The 21,849-nt window shown below is 40.0% G+C and overlaps 1 protein-coding gene across 1 annotated transcript in view; it reads left to right on the forward strand.

The window, feature by feature from the left end:
- Positions 1-21,849, forward strand: part of EP400 (E1A binding protein p400) — a 46,125-nt gene that overhangs the window by 15,630 nt on the left and 8,646 nt on the right. Inside the window, 32 exon segments of the mRNA XM_042865535.1 lie at positions 94-183; positions 1,305-1,412; positions 2,401-2,594; positions 2,776-2,953; positions 3,225-3,361; positions 3,708-3,877; positions 4,339-4,513; positions 4,903-5,039; positions 5,672-5,858; positions 6,307-6,473; positions 7,265-7,419; positions 7,933-8,092; positions 8,094-8,170; positions 9,218-9,382; positions 10,651-10,818; positions 12,209-12,300; positions 13,036-13,331; positions 14,049-14,251; positions 14,347-14,516; positions 14,700-14,896; positions 15,324-15,435; positions 16,013-16,156; positions 16,463-16,621; positions 16,871-16,954; positions 17,538-17,669; positions 17,784-17,828; positions 17,925-18,078; positions 18,493-18,734; positions 19,258-19,431; positions 20,723-20,859; positions 21,405-21,461; positions 21,553-21,631. Coding sequence (XP_042721469.1) covers positions 94-183; positions 1,305-1,412; positions 2,401-2,594; positions 2,776-2,953; positions 3,225-3,361; positions 3,708-3,877; positions 4,339-4,513; positions 4,903-5,039; positions 5,672-5,858; positions 6,307-6,473; positions 7,265-7,419; positions 7,933-8,092; positions 8,094-8,170; positions 9,218-9,382; positions 10,651-10,818; positions 12,209-12,300; positions 13,036-13,331; positions 14,049-14,251; positions 14,347-14,516; positions 14,700-14,896; positions 15,324-15,435; positions 16,013-16,156; positions 16,463-16,621; positions 16,871-16,954; positions 17,538-17,669; positions 17,784-17,828; positions 17,925-18,078; positions 18,493-18,734; positions 19,258-19,431; positions 20,723-20,859; positions 21,405-21,461; positions 21,553-21,631 — 4,745 coding nt within the window.

Here is a 21,849-nt window from a genome sequence, read left to right on the forward strand (position 1 = left end):
ATTCTGTTAGTATGCTTGAAGGATGCATAGTTATAAACTTTCTGAATTGTAATGTAATTGGAATGCCACAGTTAGCATTTGTTTTGATTTTAGTTGAAGATGAAGAAGAAACAATTGAAGAACAAGAAGCTAAAGAAGGAAATATAAACCATCAAAGTGAATTGTCAAATCTGGTTAAGGAAGGTAAGTGTGTAGCTTCACTCTTCTCTCTGGAGAGTTCTATGACAACAGGAGAGAACATGGTGTAGTTATTGTATTTGTAAATAAGGTTAGTTTATGGGATGATGATGGGCATCTGTACTTGAGGAAGGAGTTTGAGTCCTTAACTAGTTTACAAGCAAGGTAACTCGAGAAAGTCTGTCAAAGCATTGCTTTTCTTTCACACCAAAAGGCTCAGTCTAATTTTTAGTTATGTCTTATGTTAAATATTGAAAAACAGTAGTGTGTCAGACTGAATGTAAACAATTTGTCATTAGCTGTCTTGAGTATCTCAGAGGGGTTCTGTGGTACACCTGGCAAGTCTGAAATGATGCAGAAGGGCTGGTGTGGGGGGCTATAGGAACTTGAAAGGTAAGGGGCTTTGAGACACAGTGTTTGGGCTGGCAGTTTGCTTTCTTTAGCAACTTAACAATAGCTGCTGTACAGAGCTTGGTGCATGCAAGTGGCCCATAGGGATCACTTCAGTTTTCGTGGTAAAAACCTTGCTGATTTTCAGAAGCAAGCTGCCCACTAAGCTAGGCCTGCTTGGCAATTAATATGCAGTTTCCAAATCTGTTTGTTTGGTCTGTTTGGCAGCTTAGTGGCTGCAGCCAGCTGGCCAGTTGGAGGGATTATAACTCTTGGCTGGTCAGCCAAGTTCCTAATTAGAATGTTTCTTGATTGATTGGCCTTTAACAGTGTGTACCTTCCTACCTCGACAAAACAAAAAAAGGATCATAGAAATTCTGGTCAGCGAGGCTGAGGTGAGGTTCAGTTTTGAAGCTCTGAAGTCTTCAACTGTCTTTCAACCCCTTTGATTTGTTGCTCCCTTTCCAACCAGTAGCTTACTGTCAGTTTGGATCTTGGGTTGTAGTGTAGTAAAAAGCAAGCTGGTTGAGCAAACTATTTGGTGTAATGCCAAGTGTTCTCTGTAATCTGTGTCATTAAATGAATACTGCTGTCCTCCAAGTAGTAATTACCTCTTCAATTAACTTCTGATTAGAGGACTGGTTTTAAACAAGTGAAGAATGTCGTGAGATTAAAAATAATGATATCATTTATTAAAAGCTTTGGAATTTATAAGCTGACGTGTTAATGACTTGCAGCTGAATTGCCTCTGGATGATTTGCTGAAGATGTATGAAGGTGCCTTTTCTGAAAGTTTTCACTGGCCCCAGCCTAAACCTGACAGTGAAGAGGACAGCAGTGAAGAAGGTAATTACTTTTTATCTCAGAGAAAATGTTAACTTACAAGTGAAGCAACTTGAGTGACTCCAGGATCTTTGTTGAATGACAGGAGAAAACAAATATTGAGTGAATCGTATCTGTAATTATTTTTATTCTTTAAGTGAGCCGTGTTCTCTATAAAAATGAATGCAAAATACAGTGACTTTCTGACTAAACATTTAGGAAGGTTGGTAGATTTATTCCTGTTCTCACTAAATATTTTTAGATAATGGTCTGTAAAGGATTTCTTTTTTTTTCCATTACTCAGTTTATGGAAAGGGAATAAAATTTGCCAGCTTCATTTGCATGTGAAACTCTCAGGAACAACAGTGAGCAATGAAGGAACTCTCCACACTGAATAAAACAGCACACATAATAGCTATTATTACATAGTTGCCATCTGTTCTACACTGAAGTGGTGATAAAATGAAATATTTGAAGATAGGTTTTAGGTATCATGAAAAGACCTTTATAGAAGTTGAAAAAAGCTGATGGTCCTGCTCACCTACTGAATGGTGAACATCTAGAAAATGCTGTGTTCCTAAGCTTAAGTCATTTTCATTTTAGCTTGTGATTGTCTCCCTGTACTCAGCTCTTCTCCCAGGGAACAGATGAGAAGAGGAAGTGGCCTCAAGTTGTGCCAGGGGAGGTTTGGGTTGGGTATTGGGAAAAACTTTGTCTCTGCAAGAGTGGTCAGACCCTGGAGGAGGCTGCTGCTGGTAGCAGTGGGATCCCTGGAGGTGTTCCAGAAACACGTAGCCATGGTTCTTGGGGGCGTGGTTGAGCTGGAAGTAGGAGGACAGTTGGATTAGATTATTCTGGAGATCTTTTCCAACCTTAATGATTCTAGGATTCTATTTTATGATCTTCTAATTGTTTCTTTTTAGATTCCTATCTGAATGCTAGCCAGCTCAATTACTTTCTGTAGCTGCTTCCGAAGTTTATTTTCAATGCCGATGTCATTTATCTTTCATAGAAATGGATGACCATGTGACTGATAGGGAAAGCCCTCAGAAGGAGGTTGTCCTCATAGACTCCCTGCTCAGCATTGACCAGTACAAGAGCATAGACAGATCAAGCCCTCCAAAGAAGCACATGCGAGACATATCAGAAGTTGCTGCAGCAGCAGAAGTGCTGTTACCTAAAGGCAGCTCTAGGATAACAACAGCGGTAAAGCTCCCTATTTCCTGCTACTGTGTGTGTTTTACATGAAGAATGCCTTCTGTGCCATTTAGCAGATTTTAGCCACAACTAACAGTAAATGTTTCCTGTTTATTGAACCTCAGAATGAACGTGTTTTGTTATATGCTCTGTGAATTTAACTGGGAGTAACAATTTGTTCTCACTACAGGTGAAATACAATACTCCATCCCTATTATATGGGCCTCTCAGAGAATATCAGAAGATCGGGCTGGATTGGTTAGCAAAACTGTATAGGAAAAATCTCAACGGCATTCTGGCAGATGAGGCTGGGCTTGGAAAAACAGTGCAAATTATTGCCTTTTTTGCACACTTGGCTTGTAATGAAGGTATGTTAATTTACATGATCTAAATCTCACGATTTTAGATAGGTACTGGGCCAGCACTGTCTTGTCAATTGTAGTCTAAGAACACAAGTAGGGCGAAGCTTATGGAACTGGTATTTTTTATTGGAGATAACAAATAGATCAGTTACTTAATTTCATCTGCTGTTGAATCTCACTTTTAATGATGAATGTAGTAATGCTTCACTTTAAAAATCAGGGTTGAAGATAAGTCAAGATAAATGATCAGGAGACTATTCCTGTTCTTAAACTGTAGGTAACTGGGGTCCTCATCTTGTTGTTGTACGGAGCTGTAACATACTGAAATGGGAGCTGGAGCTGAAACGCTGGTGCCCAGGGTTGAAGATTCTTCTGTACTTTGGCAGCCAAAGAGAACTAAGGGCAAAGAGACAGGTATTGTATTTTGCAATTCTTAGACCGTTATGCTTTTCATTTTAGATGACTTTTAACCTGTATTTCTGTGTGCTCCTTCCACCTTGATGGGGTATGAAAAGCTTTTAGGACTACAAGTTACTTTACAAGAAGACTTGCATGTGATGCTTCTAGGTTTGTAAAGCATCTCTGTAATCCCTTGGTATTGATGAACACATTCAGTACTTAGTCTGCTTTCTGAACCGACTGCAATGTAAGGCTCTCTTAGAATTCTTTGGGTCAGAGTATAGTGAAGATGTAGCAGGATGTAAGATACCAGAGCGTTCCGCCTCAACTTCTGTCTTGTCACTTCTTCCCTCTTCTGTAGGAATGGTCAGAACCCAACAGCTTTAACGTGTGTATCACTTCCTACAAGCAGCTGTTCAAAGGCCACCCAGCGTTTATGAAAATGCGATGGAAATACTTAATAGTAGATGAGATGCAACAAATTAAGAACATGACTGAGAAACACTGGGAAGCGCTTTTCAGTCTGCGCAGGTATGGAATAGAGCATTATTTTGGTGCTGGCAGTGGCTTTTTCCTTTCTTAACATCTCATGAGTTTTCTGTTCAAAAAAAAAAACAACCAAACTCTAAGAATACTGTGGTCTGTCTGAATTCCCATACCCTTTAGCAGTACTCAGCTGTAGAGATATCCGTGCTTGAAACAGTGTGAATACAGAGAAATGCTCAGGATCCTTTAGTAGTCTCTGCTGTAACAATAGCACTCCTCTTAGCTGATAATCCATGCTTCAAGAGAAGTTCTCTTGTATGTTCTTGTATTCTGCAATGAGGAAGCTAGTTTGATGGTATATTCAAGATTAAAAAGATGAATTATTCTAGATTGAACGTAGTTAGCACTGCTTATTTCAGGCAGACCTAAAGCTACAGTATTTGAACATGGGTCTCATTTTTATGATGATGCTATGTTGCTTAAAAGTGTTCTTTTACTGTTCACAGCCAGCATCGCTTGCTTCTGATAGACACTCCTTTGCACAACACACTGATGGAGTTGTGGACCATGGTGCACTTCCTGATTCCAGGAATTTCCAGACCTTATCTAGATTTTCCTGTAAAAGCACCTAATGAGGAGAACCAGGATTATTGCCATAAACTGGTCATCAGGTTACACAGGGTATGTTGTCATTTTTTTTAATCTGCCCTTCTATAGTAGTTGTATTGAAGGCCGTTGTGAAAATAAGAAAGGAAAAGATAAGGTTTGGCTCTTGCTTTTTGGCCTTTCTTATTACTTTCTTCAGTTCAGACACAAGAAAGTCCAGCTGGAAGCAGGATTTTCTGCTACTATGAAAGAGGGGATGTTTGTTTTAAAAGCATAAGGCTCAGGTTTTGAAGCATAACATGCAGAAATCAAAGAACAGGTAATGTTTGTACAGCAGTGTGCTTTCAGCTTGTGGCTTATGAGGCTTATCATGTAAAATATATTGGGTGTAAATGAGTTTAGCTTCTTGTTGTAAAACCGTCTTTGAAGTGAGAAGTTCTTAGTTCAATTCTGAAATGTTTCAGATGATTCAGCCGTTTATTTTGCGAAGATCAAAGAGGGATGTTGAAAAGCAGCTAACAAAGAAATACGAGCATGTGCTGAAGTGCCGTCTGTCTAGTCGGCAGAAAGCGATGTATGAAGATGTCATATTGCAACCAGGGTAAGGGGTTACAATGGAATTAAAGATGCTGTCATTTTTGGTGCTAAAGCAAGATGATATGGTTAGGAAGTCACGGCTGGAATTATTTTTCTGGATGACCAATAGAATGGTTTTTCTCCATGACCGTGGAGTAGAATGAGATTTTGGTGTCAGCTCCAATGACGCTCGGTGTTGCTGCGAGCCTAATGAAAAATGCCTGCTTTCACATCCACGACCTAAAATTCAAATAGTAATTGGTCAGTTCTGCCTCTGTTTTAAGATTTTTCTCAAATGTGTGGTTCTGTGTTATCTGAAGTCCAAAACGTGTCTGCCTTTACCCTCAGTTACTTGTGCTGTAATACCAAGTGGTTATTGTTGGGTAGTACAGACGTAAAACAAAGGAATTCTGAGGATAGGGATACAAGGTTGTAGCTGACTTCAGGTAGCACTGGTGCCTAAACATCATGTTTCCAAATTGATTTTTCCTGTAGTGCTGTTTTGAGTGCTTTAGAAACACTTAAAGTCTAAGGTTGTGCTAAGGATTTTGAATAAGATACTGTGCTACGTGTTCTCTTCTGATTTATGGACAACTTCTTGTGTCTTTATAAAAGCTGTGATGAAATTGATGTGTTTCCGTATATCTTACTTGGTAGAACTCAAGAGGCCCTCAAAAGTGGACATTTCATCAGTGTCCTGCATGTCCTGATGCAGCTGCAAAGGATCTGTAATCACCCAGATCTGATAAACCCCCGGCTTTCGAGTACTTCGTATGTATCAGAAATGCTGGAATATAGAACTGCATCTCTCGTACTGAGTGCCCTAGAAAGGGATATTTGGAAGGTGAGTGGAATAGTTAACTCCTCTTTGAGTGCTCTTGAAAAATACCAGTATTTATGTAGGTCACTCTGGAACTAAAGCCTCCTGTTAATTTCTGTGGAAACCACAACAGTACAGAGAGCACAATAACACTGTTTGGTAGAGCAAATTCTTAGCTGCACAACACTGTTTTCACCACTGTTAGCAGATCAGCATGGCTTGTCTTTCACACTGCTGTAGCCATGGCTCAAATGCACACTCACTGCCTCCCTGTGTTGGCATCTGCTGTTTGGTCTCCAGAAACAGTGAGTGCCGATAATGTTTTCAGGTAGTTTTGACTAATGAACAAATTCTTTGAAGTTATTATTTCGTATCAAAAAGTAAAATGTAGAAAACGATTTCAGCATAGAACACAGAGTAACTGTCAGTGCCATCATATAAAATAATGAATCTACTTTTATGATATCCTTAGGAATCGGACCTCTCTCTTTTTGATCTCATTGGAATGGAAAACAAAATGACTCACTATGAGGCACAAATGTTGCCGAAACAAAAAGTTACTAGAAAGTTGATTGAAGAAATCTACAGCTCTCCTCCACCACCAGCTAGGCCTAACCCAGTGAAGCTCAAACCAAGCAGGTATGTGCACGTCTTCCTTGCAGCTAGAATTACAAGGAGCAAGATGTAGATCTGTTGCTGTGTTTCTGTCTACATATCTAGTCATGTGATTTGCATAACGCCTCAGGCTTTGCTTTGTGTTTTTGTATTTTTCTTGTTTACCTTTGGAAGTAGGGAATCCATTTAAATGGGGATTTTTTAGGCATACAACTCTATTTGAAATTTTTTTATCAACTTCCTGAAGTTTTTACTTGACCAGAGTATGGATTTTATTCTTGAGGTTCTTATCTGACAAGAAGCATTGTTTTACGACTTAGTTGGAAAATCTTTCTTTGAGCCTATTGGCTGTGCTTACAGTGTTAGCTGTGCTTGCAGATATAAGAGGCATAAGTTTTTGTCAGTAACAAAATTTCCCTCACGGCAATAGTGATCTCCATGTTATGTGGAAGTGTTTTTCTGACGAAAAGGCCTGATGACATGCTGGCATCTCTCTGAAAGTGATACAAGTGATACATTTTCTAGATTTGGAGCTGGAGAGTTGAACTTGCTAGCTGTAATTCTGCTGCTTCTTGCATCTGACTGGATGCATGGCAAGAAAGGTGGTTTTATTTCTTACATTTTGCAAACTGAGTGTATGGGATTTCTGTAAGTGAAGTCTGCTAGGTATTGAGTCTTGCCAGCTTCACCTACCTTTGTGAGCAAGAGATGAGTAACTCTAGGATCAGTTTATACTTTCCCCAGTGACAGGACTTATTTTTTAAGAGCCAAATTATGATTTTCCTGTGGCCTTCGACTTCTCATCTTCTTTTCAGGTTGTTCCAGCCAGTTCAGTATGGGCAGAAACCAGAGGGCAGGACTGTAGTTTTTCCGAGCACTCAGGTACAACGCACGGTGACCACAGCAACAGTAACTCAGCAGGGACAAGTACGGGGAAGATCACCCATAGCTACAGTGTCCTCAAATCAAGGTAAGAGAGTTTTAGGGCTTTGTTGATCACATGGACTTGTAAACACTGGTACCAGTCAGCCTGGTAATAGAACTCTTTCCTCTAGCTTAATGGTCTAGAATACTAATGGCTTAAAAGTACCGACAAACTAATTGCCAGTAAACTTCCCCACTAGTTTTCTATGATATGATCTGTCAGTGTAATGCAAAACTAAGCTTTGTGAAACCTAACTGATAGCGCGTGGAGTAAATATGGTGTAGTGGTATTTAAAACCTGATCACGTGTAACATTCTGTCAAACCTGGGAGTTTACAGTGCATTTGTGTATTTATTTAACCTTTAGACAATGCTTACTGAATAAATGATGTCGTAAAAGTAGGATGGAGGCATGGCTAGAAATCCCAGTCTGTAAGGAAAAGCCGTTCCTGTAGCTGTTTTAATATCCTGTTGGAAGGTTTCTTTTCAATGCAGGTTGTTTAAAGCAGTGGAGTTAAAACCTCTAACAGCTTGCACAAACAAACCTTATTGATTGCAGCTGCAGCAGCACAGTTTCAGACAACTCAGGCTTCCACCAGTGCTCCAAGACACCAGCCCGCAGCGACCTTCACCACAGCAACTAGCACAGCCCATCCTGTGAAACAGCGGGGCCAGACCGCAGCACAGGCCTCCCAGCTGGGCCAGGCCCAGCCACAGCCCCCCCCCGCACACCATCCAACAGAGTGTGCTGCCTCAGAGGCTGGTCCTCACCTCCCAGGCCCAGGCACGGTTGCCTAGTAAGTGGCCTCCCCTTTCGAGGTTTCTCCCACCTTTTAACTACAACGAGGTTAAGTTACTAGGCACCCTAAAATGTGTACAGAAATCGTTGTTTTTTTTCACTCTTCTGATTAGCCTTGCTTAGTATGTTGCTTTTGACCAAGGAAAATCGAAAATTGGATAAGAAACAATAGAATTGCTGTGGACATACATTAGCGGTGTCAACTTAATCTCCTATTTCTGCATGTTTCTTCTGCTGGCAAGATTTCCTTCAGACCAAACGTTTTAGCTCTATCCTAATTGTTCCTTTCGTATTCAACACTAATCCATCTGCTAAAGGCCTCTCACAGAGGGGAGCGTGGCAACTGTTAGGCAGAGAAAAGCAATGAGGCTTTGCTTTAAGGTTGGATGTGCACTGCCTATTAGCATGTGTGTAGAGTAGAGCACTGATGTATTAATTTATCTCTGGGGTAACACGCTGCCTTTACAAAAGCTAAAATCTCACAACAGTCTTTTCTCAAGATCATAAAACTTAATGCTTACATGCCTCCAACCATTCTGCATTTAAAACACAAAAAGCTTGGTCCTCATCACTTTACAGCTTTTTGGTTTGTCTAAGTGCAGATTGCTTGAAATATGAATTAATCCGAAATTTGCTGATGAAACCTATTTTTAATGTGTATTTATATTGCTACGTGCATAGCAAGTTTTTGTGTCTTCCTTTATGCTCTTGAAAAGGCAGTGGAAATCACTTCAATGTCTATACTTGTCCTGTTACAAAGTGTCACATGAGTTTTCAGGTCGCTCTTATGTCTTTGCTAAGAAAGTGACAGCTTCTAAAATGTTGATGTTCTTAGCTTTTAAACAATCAGCTTTTTTCCAGTTTGTCCAACAAATACAGAAAGCAATACCTGCTTAACTTCTATATGACACTTTTGATGCACTGAGTATAATTATGCATGGAAGGTGCTTCGGCACCAGTGTACTAACCAAAGCTTAAAATTGTGAGCGTTGAACGGCTCTCCTCCCACTTTGTTTTTCCTAATGCTTGTTTCCCTCCTTGACAGGTGGTGAGGTAGTAAAAATAGCGCAGCTGGCTTCCATAGCAGGAGCGCAAGGCAGAATTGCTCAGCCAGAGACCCCTGTAACACTGCAGTTCCAAGGCAACAAGTTTACTTTGTCACATAGTCAACTTCGTCAGCTCACTGCAGGGCAGCCTTTGCAGTTACAAGGTATCTATTCCAAAACAGTGAGTTTTCATTACTTAGAACGCTCGATTTTGACACAGACAGCACATCCCTTGTGGCTGTACCTTGAGATCTTTGCCCCTACCGCGTTTATTGTCCTTGTCTGCCTTTTTGCTGTGTGACACAATTAGGAGCTAGCTCTGTTTTGAAGATTAAATGTGAAAGGCATGGTTACACTCCTTTACAATACTGTATTTGAAGACTTTATTATTGAACTTGCTTTCACACACATGCAATACAGCTAAAGTAAGGTGAGATTATTTCAAATAAGCTACCCAATGGGTGGCAGAAACAGACAAAACTGAGGATGTTCTTCAGTTGTTCTGAAGTGGTGTAAATATCTCTTGTGAATTATTGTTACCCTGATCTGAATGCCCTACTTACATTTTTGTTCTCACATTTACCCTCTTGGTGTCATGTGTCACCATATTCAGGAGAACCTGAAATCTTTTGCTGTGGCTAATAAACAGATGAAACCCTGAGTGGGGGTTTTGTCCAAACTCCATATAAAGTAGCTAGAACCAGAGTGATACCCTGAATATATAAAACTCCTGTTTTATAAAACTATAAAGGCTTCGTTAATAATCTCTGGCAGGAGACAAGGATGATCTCTCCTGGTAGAGATGATGGAATTTTAAATAGATGTTAAATTTTCTCCCCACGTGTTTATGGCATAACTTGAAGTAGTTTGTAGCAGCATGTCACGGAGTTGACCAGATCAATCGATGTCTGTGACAGGGGCAACAGGCCTCTGCCCTCCCCCCCACCCCATTCCCACAAAAATGGGAAGGAAGGAAGGGAGGAAAAGAGCAGCGGCAACAATCTATGGAGGAAAACTTATTTTACTATAATATTGGAATACAAGCTAACACAATATATACAATTTAATTGAAATTGAGGTTAATAAATCAGACAAGATGAGAGAGAGAGAGTTCCTGGGACCGAGTCAAACCTGAACAGCTTGGAGCAGCTAGGAAAGCACCTGCAGCACCCACTGCAAGGCAGCAAGAGAGCGGCCCCCCACCTGGAAGGGCCAGATCCCGTGACTGCTGTAGTGTACAGGGATAGGAACCTGGAACTGGGGCAGTGACACTTTAATGCCCTGTACACTACATGATGTTCTGATGTGGAATACTGAAACCCCAAAACAAAAAAAACATAGAACCATGACACAGCAGTATTTTTTGGTACAGAACTTTATTGGTCCTTTTACACTCCTCCAGTCTAATGTTTTTAAAAATCCTTCATTGCAGGAAGTGTTCTTCAGATAGTTTCAGCACCGGGTCAGCAGTATTTGAGACCTCAGGGTCCTGTTGTCATGCAGACGGTTTCCCAAGCTGGAACTGTTCAGAATGCTCTGAATGCTTTAGGAAACCAGCATCAAGCTGGGGTGCCGACTTCCACAGCAGTAACACAGCAAGGTATGCCTTCTAGCTTAAGAAATGTATCTAAACATTCAATTACTAACATCATAAATTAATAAATACTCCAAAGTTTTGAACTCGACTCTTTCAGTTGAGTTCAGAAGCAGGTTTTCATAGTTATGAAAGAAATCCTTCTGACAAATGATACATGAGTGATGTGTACTGAAGTTTTAGTCAGGTCATCTTCAGAACTTAGAAGATCTTGAAACTGAATTAAATGTGTAGATTTTTCTTTATCAAATAGGTCTTAAGTCAGACTTTTGTGGGAAGAAGCAAGTTTGAAATACTTTGTTTCTATTTTCAAAGAGAGGTCAGGGTGATTATTGTTCTGTACTACATAGAATGTCTGGTGCTCCTCTGCTTCTCCACACTGATTTTCTGATTTTCTTTGCCTTTATCTATCCAAGCCACTCTTTTTCCTTTCACTCTGTAAAGTCTGTTCAGATATTTGGTGCCTTGCTGCAAATGTGATCAGTGCCTTGCTTTAAAACATAACCAAGATGTTGATCAACAGAGAAATTGCAGTCTAGGATGTACTTACGGCATTAACAGCAGGTTGTTAAATGATGGTAAATGTAATGCTAGGAGTTTGTTCCTTGGAAATTGCTGTCTGCTGTAAATTTCTGTGGAGATGAGCCATTCACTTAAAACAGGCTGTTTATTGCTTCTATTTGTGTCCTAATGTGCCCTCCAAGCTCATATCTTGAGACTGTGAGGACTAGGTGTCTCATCACAAAAAAAGAGAGCATCTTCAACAGTCTCCCAGTTGTTGGGAGGTAAAGGATTTCTGTCATAATTTAGAAGATCTGTGGCTCAAATGTTCCATCCTCCAGCTTGGATAATGCTACAGGAGCTCCTAATATGACCATAGCTGACAACAGAAACTGATAGTTCAGAATATAAGATTTCTATGAAATCTCATGATGACAAAAAGAGAAGTATGTTAAAAGTAATAATAAATATTGTTTTCAAGTGTTGAAACTTCTCACTTTTCATCTTGGGAGGAAGTTGTAAAGCATATTGAAAATACTTATTTTGACTTCCTACATTTTGGATAAAATGCTAAATCAGTTGCTTGGAGTGACTAGAAGCTAATTGCTGAGCTGGTTTAGCTGTGTAATAGAATTGGATGTATGCTGGATATTCCCTTATGGTTGTTTGTGTCTGCTAAAAATGTGCTTTCACCTCTGCTTATTCCTCAGTCTGTTCTTAACGTAAGAGCTGCTCCTGCTTGTTAGTGTGCATTGGGTTAGTCTGTGGTGCCTGGGCTCACCAGTACGTGCAGCTGACTGCAGGGCTGTGCAGCTATGAAATGTCCACGTGCTGAAAATAACAAATGAAAGCAGTCTTGGAAGAATAAATGTATAAACACAAGGTTTATCCTCAGTTTGTATTCCAGGTAGAACTGCAGTTACTAATTTGTCATCTGGTGACATGGGAGCAGTGTTAAAAACAGCACCTACGCATGGGCAGTCACAGGTATGTCACTTCTGTTTTCTTATGGAAACAGAACTTTTCAGGCTTCGTACTAAGTTGTAATTTAGAACACTGGAATTAATTAGGAACTTTCATTATCAAAAACTCAAGGGGAAAAAAAAAACCCTCTCTGTGTTAGTGTTCTAGATTGACAAATTGATGTATTTTCCTTTATAGTCCATCCTTTAAAATGCGATGCATACATCTCCACGGCAGCTGACAGATTCTTATAGCTGTTACATATTCATACGTGCCTTTATTGCAATTCTGTAGTCGTGATCAGATTTTGTCTTTGGAACACAAAGACAACTGGGCAAAGTTCTCAAGATTTCTAATCTTGACACTTTATAAAAAAGATCCTCAAGCAACCTGTAAAGCACTGGGGAACGTTGAACAAATTGTAAGGAACTGCGACTTCTTTACATGAATGCAATTAGTAAAGTGTTTGAAATGTAATGTTTTTCGTAATGACACTTTTTCACATATGAGAATGTACTTTAATGAAAGCAAGACACTGATCTGAAATGGAATAGACTTTTTATAGTTGAATTTAAATGCGATCTTCAGTTTTTATTTGAAACTTCAACTTGTTGTAGTTGATTGAAGCAGTTAGAATTGACCATGTTAGCAGGGTGAGACACAAGTGACAGATCCTGATAGCTTCATTCTAAAGAACTTCAAATTTTTAAGGAATTGTTGTAAGCACCAAATATTTTTTTTCAACCTTCCTTGGCAAAGGAAACATATGAGGAAAAGAACCGACTTCTGAAGGAGCGCCTGGACAGAATATTCCATGGCAACGAGCGCCGCTGTTCAAGGGCTCCGGTGTACGGCAGTGACTTGCTGAGTATTTGTTCGCTGACTGGTGAAAGGAGGCCATCCCAGGTGTCCTCCTATGGGGGCAGCAGTTGGAGGTGGGCTGGCTTTGTCAACTGCTGCCTTTCCAGTGCCTCTGGAGGCCCAAGTGATCCACTGCACGAAATGATCCAGACTTTGGTTCGGGAGCAAGAATCTCTAAAGGATGTTATTGACAGGTAATGTGTGACTCTGTCCTCGTAGGGCTTGACTACGTTTAGATATTACTTAATCTGTCCTTTTCAGAATTCTAAAGCCTTATTTCCGATCATAAGCTTGGTTGTTTAGATTGATTTTGCAGTAGATGATTTGCAGGATTCAGGAAGCCATCCCTTTGGTTTGTTTTAGGATCTTGGTAACAAAGTTGTTTGCTACCTTGTTCCTAATTTCAGACTCAAATTCAGCTGACCACGTGTCAATTCACGTTCTCATGGTTTGGGTTTAGTTTTGACTTCTTGCCATTAGCCATCCACAAGGCACATTAAGGCACAGAGATGCAGATACAAACAGCTAAAGCTGGCACTTGGTGGATTGTGTGCAGAGCAAATAACTGTTTCTAGAGACACAGAATGCAGTCAGAAGAACTCAACTAAAAGTATTTAAAAAAGAGTTTGGTGTTACAAATGTTTCTTGTGTTTGAACTCCAGTCACTGGATACAATAGCCACAAAACAAACACTGTATCAGAATCTGTTATCAAAACAGATGAAACAAAACCAAGGTAAAGGGATGGAGAGAATATTAACATTCCTAAGATTTGCAGCACTTCCTAAGTCAGTTCAACCAAGTGTGTATGCACTGTAGAGCAAAACTGCACTGCTGACAGGCTGGAAATTATTGATCTTTTTGCGTGTAGCTTCACAACCTGCTATTCACACTTGAAAATGCTTTCCACAGGGCTCTCTTCGTATTGCCAGCTGCAGTTGCTGCTCCCCCATGCTTGTATGTAGCAAACCCTCCCCCTTCGTACAGTCACAGACTGAAAGTCCTCAAACACAGTCTGAAGCAGAAGGCAGCTCCACACTTACATCAGTTGCAGCGGATTACAACTCCACAATTGCTTCAGTTCCCTGACCTCCGCCTGGTGCAGTATGACTCAGGTAAAGGTGGACACTGAGTGCTAACGCTTTGTAATTTCCTGTTGTGCAGCAGTGGTACGTCTAAATGAAAGCATTACTCTTTCTTTTAAATATAGGAAAACTAGAAGCTCTTGCTGTCTTGCTTCAGAAGTTGAAATCCGAAGGGCGCCGCGTGCTGATTTTATCACAGATGATTCTAATGTTGGACATACTGGAATTGTTCCTGAATTTCCATTTCCTCACGTTTGTGAGGATTGATGAATATGCTAACCATGAACAACGGCAGGTAAGTGTGTGCAAACAGTTGTCTGCTGGTACCACAACGTGCTGCACGGGCTTCTATGTGCTACAGCAGTGGAAAGAAATTTACACTGTTTCTTTGAAACGTTGGCTTTTTCCTAATTAGGCTAACGAGTTTGCTTTGGCTTTTTATTGTGGTGTGTGACTTGCTTTTATTCCTTCTACGTAGGAGCTGATGAAAAGCTTCAACAGAGACAAGCGCATTTTCTGTGCCATCCTTTCCTCTCACAGTCGTTCCACCGGTGTCAATCTTGTTGAAGCAGACACTGTTGTGTTCTATGACAATGATCTAAATCCAGTGATGGATGCAAAGGCACAGGAGTGGTGTGACAGAATTGGGAGATGTAAAGATATCCACATATACAGGTGATTAATGACGTTACAGATTAATGAGCTTTCTTTAATGTGTTTAATGTAAGGTCATCCCAGATAAGGCTACGTAATCTGAAAGAAAGTGGAAACAGTGCTGAAAACCACCTCATTTTAATACCCCCTCACTGCTTTGTCATATGATAACACAGTCTGTCTTAACACCACGTCTAATTGTAGGAATCACGTACAAATTTTCTGGATGCTACCATACCTTATGTTACATTTTTTTTTTGTTTTCCCTAACACTGGTTGTTAAAAGAAAGCTTTAAAGCAAAACAGGTAGCATCTGTTTTGTTCAAGCATGAAAGCATCACTGCATTTCAGTAGTTCAGTGTTACCGAATGGCAATTCCTCTCCTTGCTTCTGAAAGCTATTTTGGAAATGACTTAACCAATTTCTGTCCTTTTATTTCACTTCTTAGACTTGTCAGTGGTAATTCTGTAGAAGAGAAGCTTTTGAAAAATGGCACAAAGGATTTGATCAGAGAAGTAGCAGCTCAGGGAAATGACTATTCAATGGCCTTTTTAACACAAGTAAGTTATTAATATTTAATATTAAAATATGTTCAAACACCAGTGTTAAGTTCAGACTCTTGTTGGAGTAAGAGCAACACTGCTAGAAACGTGTTTGGGGTGGTAAATGTCGTAGTTACTGTGATTGCCTGAACTTAGGTGTTAATATTTGGGAGATTGTGCCATTACCTGCTCTTGCTCCCTTACTTGAAAGGCATCAGTTTCAATTTCAACAACTTTGAAAAAGCTAAAATACAAAGTTAAAAGTATTTGGTGAGATAAACTGAAGGTGCAGAGGATGGTGACTGCACTGACCGAGCTAGTCCGTCCCTTTCTGACACTGGTGATGTTGTGCTGTTGAATGTTCGCGTGTGTTTCTCACTGACTTGTAAACTGCCTGATGACACTTCATTCTGCTGTGTGTTCCTACAAGAGAAAATTACAGAAAATACTGAAGAGAAAAAGGGCAATTTTCCAGAAGTGATAGATAGTACGCAGTTTATAAGGTCACTGGAAACTCAGTTTATTCAAAGTAATATAAAAAACTGGAATGGTCCTGAAAGCTGAATAATGCTTGTTTTTCCTTCCAATTACCAAGCAAACAATTCAGGAGTTGTTTGAGGTTCATTCTCCTATGGAGGATTCTGGATTTAGAGTGAAAGCAGAAGAGTTTGTAGTACTTTCTCAAGAGCCATCTCCAGCAGAAACCATTTCACCCAAAGTTGCAAGACCATTCATAGAGGTAATTATTAACCCAAATTAAAGATGCAACTGTAGGACATTAGTATTTAATGGCTGCCTTGTCCTTCTGGGGAGGTGGGGGTGAGCTCTGCCAGTTGGTTTTCTGTTGGTTTTACGTTGTTTTGTCAGTCAATTTTCCTCCTAACTGGGTCCCTTTGGTTGTAGTGCAAGTTGTAAGCTTGCATGGGACTGTTGCTTAAGGAGCAATTTATTGCAGAAGTTTTTGTTGGACTACAGTGAAATCCTTACAAGGGTTTCTTTCCATGTTTTTGAAGTATTAATTACTTTAAAAATGTCTTTCTGAAAGGCCCTCAACAGTATTGAACGAGAGAATGAAGAGCCAGATGATCGCATGCAAGAAATAAGATCTGAGTCGAGCATCGAAGCTTTGGTCTCAGAGCTCTGTGAGTCAAAATACAATGAGGAACCCTCACCACTGCAGGAGTTGGTTGCTGTTGTGGATCAGGTACTGTGACTTTTTCCATGAATGTTTAGTTAAAAGAAATGTTCAAATATTTCAATTTCTTTGCAGTTTTGCCTTGAAACAACTTTGTTTTCAGTTGGTTTGATGCTTCATTAAATGGGGAAAGTCCTGCTGACTTGAGCTGTTATGCCATCAGAAAAGAGATTTGTTTAAAGGAGTGCTTTGATGCATTTTCCTTTATGTTTATTATTCATAATACTAACTTCTTTCTTCCTTAATGTGTTCTCTCAGCTGACTCCAATTGAGAAGTATGCTTTGAACTATTTAGAGCTCTTCCATGTTTCAGTTGATGAGAATGAGCCACGATTGAATGAGGTAAAATGATAAATATTTCTACTTCACCTTGTCGTTTCCTAATGTGTACAATGAGGGTTGATATTTCCAGTGTGAGTGGAAGTTTATCCGGTGATGTGGGACACACTGTAAAGAACTTCAGCTATTTCCTCTTGCTCTACTTTTGAACACCAGAATGCTTTATGAGAGGTGTCTTGTAATTCTTTTGGTTTAAACATATCAGTTCAGTTCTTGATTTCTTGTAAATTGGGAGCGATGTTCTTCAGAACAGTTCAGCAAATATTTGCTGTACTCCATTGGCAGCAGGGAAAAATGTCATCAGCTTCGGTGAGACTGCTTATTTGGTTAAAGGATCTTCTTCTCGTTGTCTTGAATGTTTAGCCAGAATTTGCTTTGTTTCAATATTTTTAAATACCTGCAACAGAGACCAAGAAAAGCTCCTTTAAGAGATTGTGAAATTATTTGTAAAGAAATGGTTTCAAAATTTCTGTGCCTGAAAATGTTGCAGCTTAAAGGATTTATCCATAAATACCAGAAATCAGTAACTTTTAATCCAGTGTCTGCTGCTGCATGAAGGTTGTAAGGCCTCTTACTTTTCCCCCAGGTGGAACTGAAAACAGCAAAGAAAGCGTGGGAAGTCCAACATCTGAGGGAGTTAAAGGAAAAAGAGCAAAAAATGCTCTGGGAGGATGAAGAGGAACTTCTCACCTATACGCGGGAGGATGCATACAACAAAGTAATTCCTGATTACTGTATTTCTTAACTGCGTATTTCTTCAGTTATTCTCAGAATGCTTTTTCCTTCAGAGTTCAGTCGTGTCATTTGATTGCATTCTCTTTTTGCTGTGTAGGAGTACGTCTATGAAGGTCCAGATGGACAAACTGAAATAATGCCAGTAAGTATCAGTAACAGCAGCCTGAATAGACTTCTTAGTGTGAAGATCAGTGCTTAGTTAATATGGCAGTAACTAAAAAGTTCACGTTCTCTGCAGCTTTGGACTCCCCCCACTCCGCCTCAGGATGACAATGATATCTACATTGATTCTGTGATGTGCCTGATGTATGATACCACCCCTATTCCAGAATCAAAACTGCCTCCAGTGTACGTCAGGAAGGAACGCAAGCGGCACAAAACAGATCCTTCTGGTAAATGCCAAAACTACTTGAAATTGGGTTGCTACAATTTTTTAAAAATATACCAATGTCTTTGCTTCCTCTTCATAACGGTCAAAACGTGCAGATGTGAGGTGAAAAGTTTTGTCTCACAGTGATCTTCAATCACTGCAAGCTCTAGTTTAGACAGTGCATCTTTTGATTTCATCATACGTGGTTATTTTGCTTTTGGAAGTTCAGCTCTACAAGAGGGGCAGCTGTGTCAGGCTGGTCTTACGTCACGAAGGCTCTGGCCGTAGTAAATCTAGATGCTGGCAGTGTGCTTTTAAGAGGAAGCAATGGATATATGTATTTATATATATACCTTCAGGAGCACTTTGCAGCTCTGCGTAACAAAGAAATCAAGCAGTGACTGTGTCTATTTACAAACAATTTGGTTTCTCTTAGCTGCAGGCAGGAAGAAGAAGCAGCGTCACGGAGAGACGGTTATTCCTCCTCGTTCACTTTTTGATCGAGCAACTCCAGGAATGTTGAAGATGCGCCGAGAGGGCAAGGAGCAGAAGAAGAACATCTTACTGAAACAGCAAACACAGTTTGCAAAGCCTTTGCCAACTCTTGTGAAACCGGCTGCTGAGAATGGCCAGGATAACCCCGAATGGTTGATCAGTGAGGACTGGGCACTTCTGCAGGTCAGACATCTGGCTTTTTGCTGTTCTGTATTACGTTTTCCCTCTAATTTCATTAATAGCTCTTCCAATAGTTTTCTTTCTTGAAGGTCACTTCAAATTCCTGATCAGTTTCATATGGTGCTGACCTAACTCAGAGCAGACTGCACATCCCTTCTTTCTTTAAGGATAAATTAAAAGTTGAGGATGATGAAGTCCTATTTTTGTTTTAGAGACTGCTTACTGTAATGGCCCAGAGAAGTCTGGATATTGGATAGTGCAGCTAACGTTTCCCTCACCTTTGAGAAGAGAGCAGTGCCTGAATGGCAGCTCCCTGTTCCTACTGTACCCCTCTCTGTGCGTTTTTGCGCACCTATCTGCATAGGAAACTTTGATGCTTATTTATTCTCTGTGAACGCAGGTGAAGCCATGTTCTGAGGTCTGAACTACCTGTTCATTCTAGTAATGGTGAGGGGCGCAGCTAAGGGTGGGTGTGGAGGATTGGAATGATTTGTGACCTGAAGCCTTTGTACCTTATGTATTGTAGGCAGTGAAGCAGCTGTTGGAGCTCCCTTTAAATCTTGCTGTTGTATCGCCAGCACACACTCCCAATTGGGACCTTGTTAGTGATGTTGTTAACTCCTGCAGCAGAGTCTATCGCTCACCAAAACAGTGCAGAAACAGATACGAAAATGTCATTATCCCCAGGGAAGAAGGAAAGGTGAGTTTATTTAGAGTGATGCGTCTTTGCTTAGTTAAGTTTGTAGAGTATTTTTTCCTTATCTTCGTAAGCACTTTTTTGTTAAATGTTTCAACAGTGTAAATAAATAACGTTAAAAGATTATAAAATTATCCTCATCAGGATTTCCACTTATTTTATATGATTTCTTTGAAAAGAAAAAGCACCTGAACAAAATCTTCCACAAAAGATCATCTAACTTTCCTTCTTATTTTACAGCTAATGTACGAAGCTAATCCTAAAAAGAAGACAAAAAGTATTTATAAGGTGTGCATTGGTATTCTTTCAAAATCAAATCTAGACACTGTGGTATTTAGCAGCAATGGAGGTGGGCAGATACTTCATATGAGATCCATGTTCAGTGTTACTTGAGTTCTCAAACATCAATTAAAATTCCAAATTTATTTTTCCTTTCTTTGTTGATACAGTGGATTGACACCAGACTTCAGCTTTTGGATTTTCTAGATTAATTTTATGTCATGCAAGAACTCTTTCATTTCACTTTAACCGTAGTAGGCATTTTTCCACCTGACAACCACCATGTAACTTATCCTGATCATTGTTATGGTACTTAAGATGTGTGAGGATGTACTTCATGCTGGGGTCTGAGCGGCTCACAGACACGTAGGGAGTTTAATGCTTGATGTGCCTTTTTGTAAGTGAGGGTTGGAACACTCCACAGAAACACAAATGAATTCCATGATCATAAGCAACGTCTTCCAAACCGTTCTGCAATTTAGTGACAGAACTGGGTAGAGAATCTAGGACTGCTGACTGTAGCCCCATTCTCTGACTGTTAAGCAGGTTTGTCCCTGACTGGCAGCTTCTGCTTAGGAGGAGCCAAGAATTAGGATGGCATGCTGTGCTGGATGTTAACATAGCTTTGTTGGGAGAGCAGTGCAGTGATGGTGTTTCTCTCTGACGTGTGCGCTGTGCATAACTGTAAACTAATGGGCTCTTGGTTTGAGTACTGAATTAAACTTAACTTAAAGCAGAGATTCTTTTTCAAATTAGTTTGCCATTTTGTATGTCCCCAAGCGCTGATGCCAGTGTGACCGTGAGAACTGCTCCTTGTTTTGCTCTTTCTTTATACATTTCCCATAGAATTTTGTGTAACAGTAAGTTATCAATGACACGAGGCAGAAACCAGTCTGTGATAGATATGTTGGAGTTCGTTTTTAAACAATCTCCAAGCTCACCATGTGTTTGTACATAGACGAGATGCTGTGTGGCTGTGTTCACCATTAAGAGTTTGTTTCTTTTCATTTTTTAGACTAAAAACAGTCGCCCACTTCGTACGAATCAGATCTATGCTCAGGATGAAGGCGCCACCCACACGCAGCTTTACACCAACCATTTTGAGATGATGAAAATGATTGCAGGGAAAAGAAGTCCACCCATCAAACCTCTGTGAGTGTAACTGGGATGTTCCAGCCTCCCTGTCACTGCACATCTCCTGGATGCTTTGTTCTGAATTGTTCTCCCAGCTGAGAGGTTTTTTCATCTGTTTCAAACTGCTGTTCTGTTTCTCTGTTTTTGACCTCTCTCCTTGTGTTCTGGCCTGGTATTGGAATGCCTTCACATTCCATATGGTTAGGTTAGCTTTTATTCGCTGCATGATTTGTTCACATACATGATTAAGAGTCTTGTTATTTTTTTTAAAAGTATCCTTTGTAAACTTGGCCACCCGTTTGTGTTGCAAACATTCTGACATCTGTGCTGTTTAGTTGGTTTTCTTTGTGTGTCCAGAAGTTACAGCAGTAACTTGCATGTACTCATTTATCATTTATTCCACATCTCTTTAAATGTCTGTCTTTATGCAGGCTCCAGTGCTGATGGGAGTATCATGAAAACTTCACCAAAACCACAGTGTCACCTACTAAAAAAAGAAATTAAATGCTTTTTTAAAGGTTTTTTTTTCCTGTCTTCAATAATAAAATCTTTCTCAATTTCAGACTTGGCATGAATCCTTTCCAGAAGAATCCAAAGCATGCCTCTGTTCTCGCAGAAAGGTGGGCACTCTGTCTTTCTTTACTTAAGAGAATAAAAATAAAAAAATTAGGTGTGCAATTATTTCATGCTGTGTCTTATCACTGTTTCTAGTGGAATCAACTATGACAAGCCACTTCCTCCAATTCAAGTTGCATCCCTGCGAGCAGAACGTATTGCAAAAGAGAAAAAGGTGCCATCTCCATTCCACTTATGTGTATGACTGCGGAATAAAAAATATAAGAGGAAGCATGAGGAAAATTTGACTTCTGGGAGAAGTTTGCTGATATGATTGTAGCGAGTTGTTCATTCAGTAGCATTTACAGAAGGTCCAAAGTGGAACCTCAGGCCTGTGTGTGGCACTGATACCTCCTGCTTACAAGCAGCATTCTGGAAAACGTATTTTTAAAA

Source organism: Lagopus leucura, unplaced genomic scaffold, assembly GCF_019238085.1.
Source record: "Lagopus leucura isolate 7727_CA_CO unplaced genomic scaffold, USGS_WTPT01 Super-Scaffold_806, whole genome shotgun sequence".
Taxonomy (NCBI): Eukaryota; Metazoa; Chordata; class Aves; order Galliformes; family Phasianidae; genus Lagopus; species Lagopus leucura.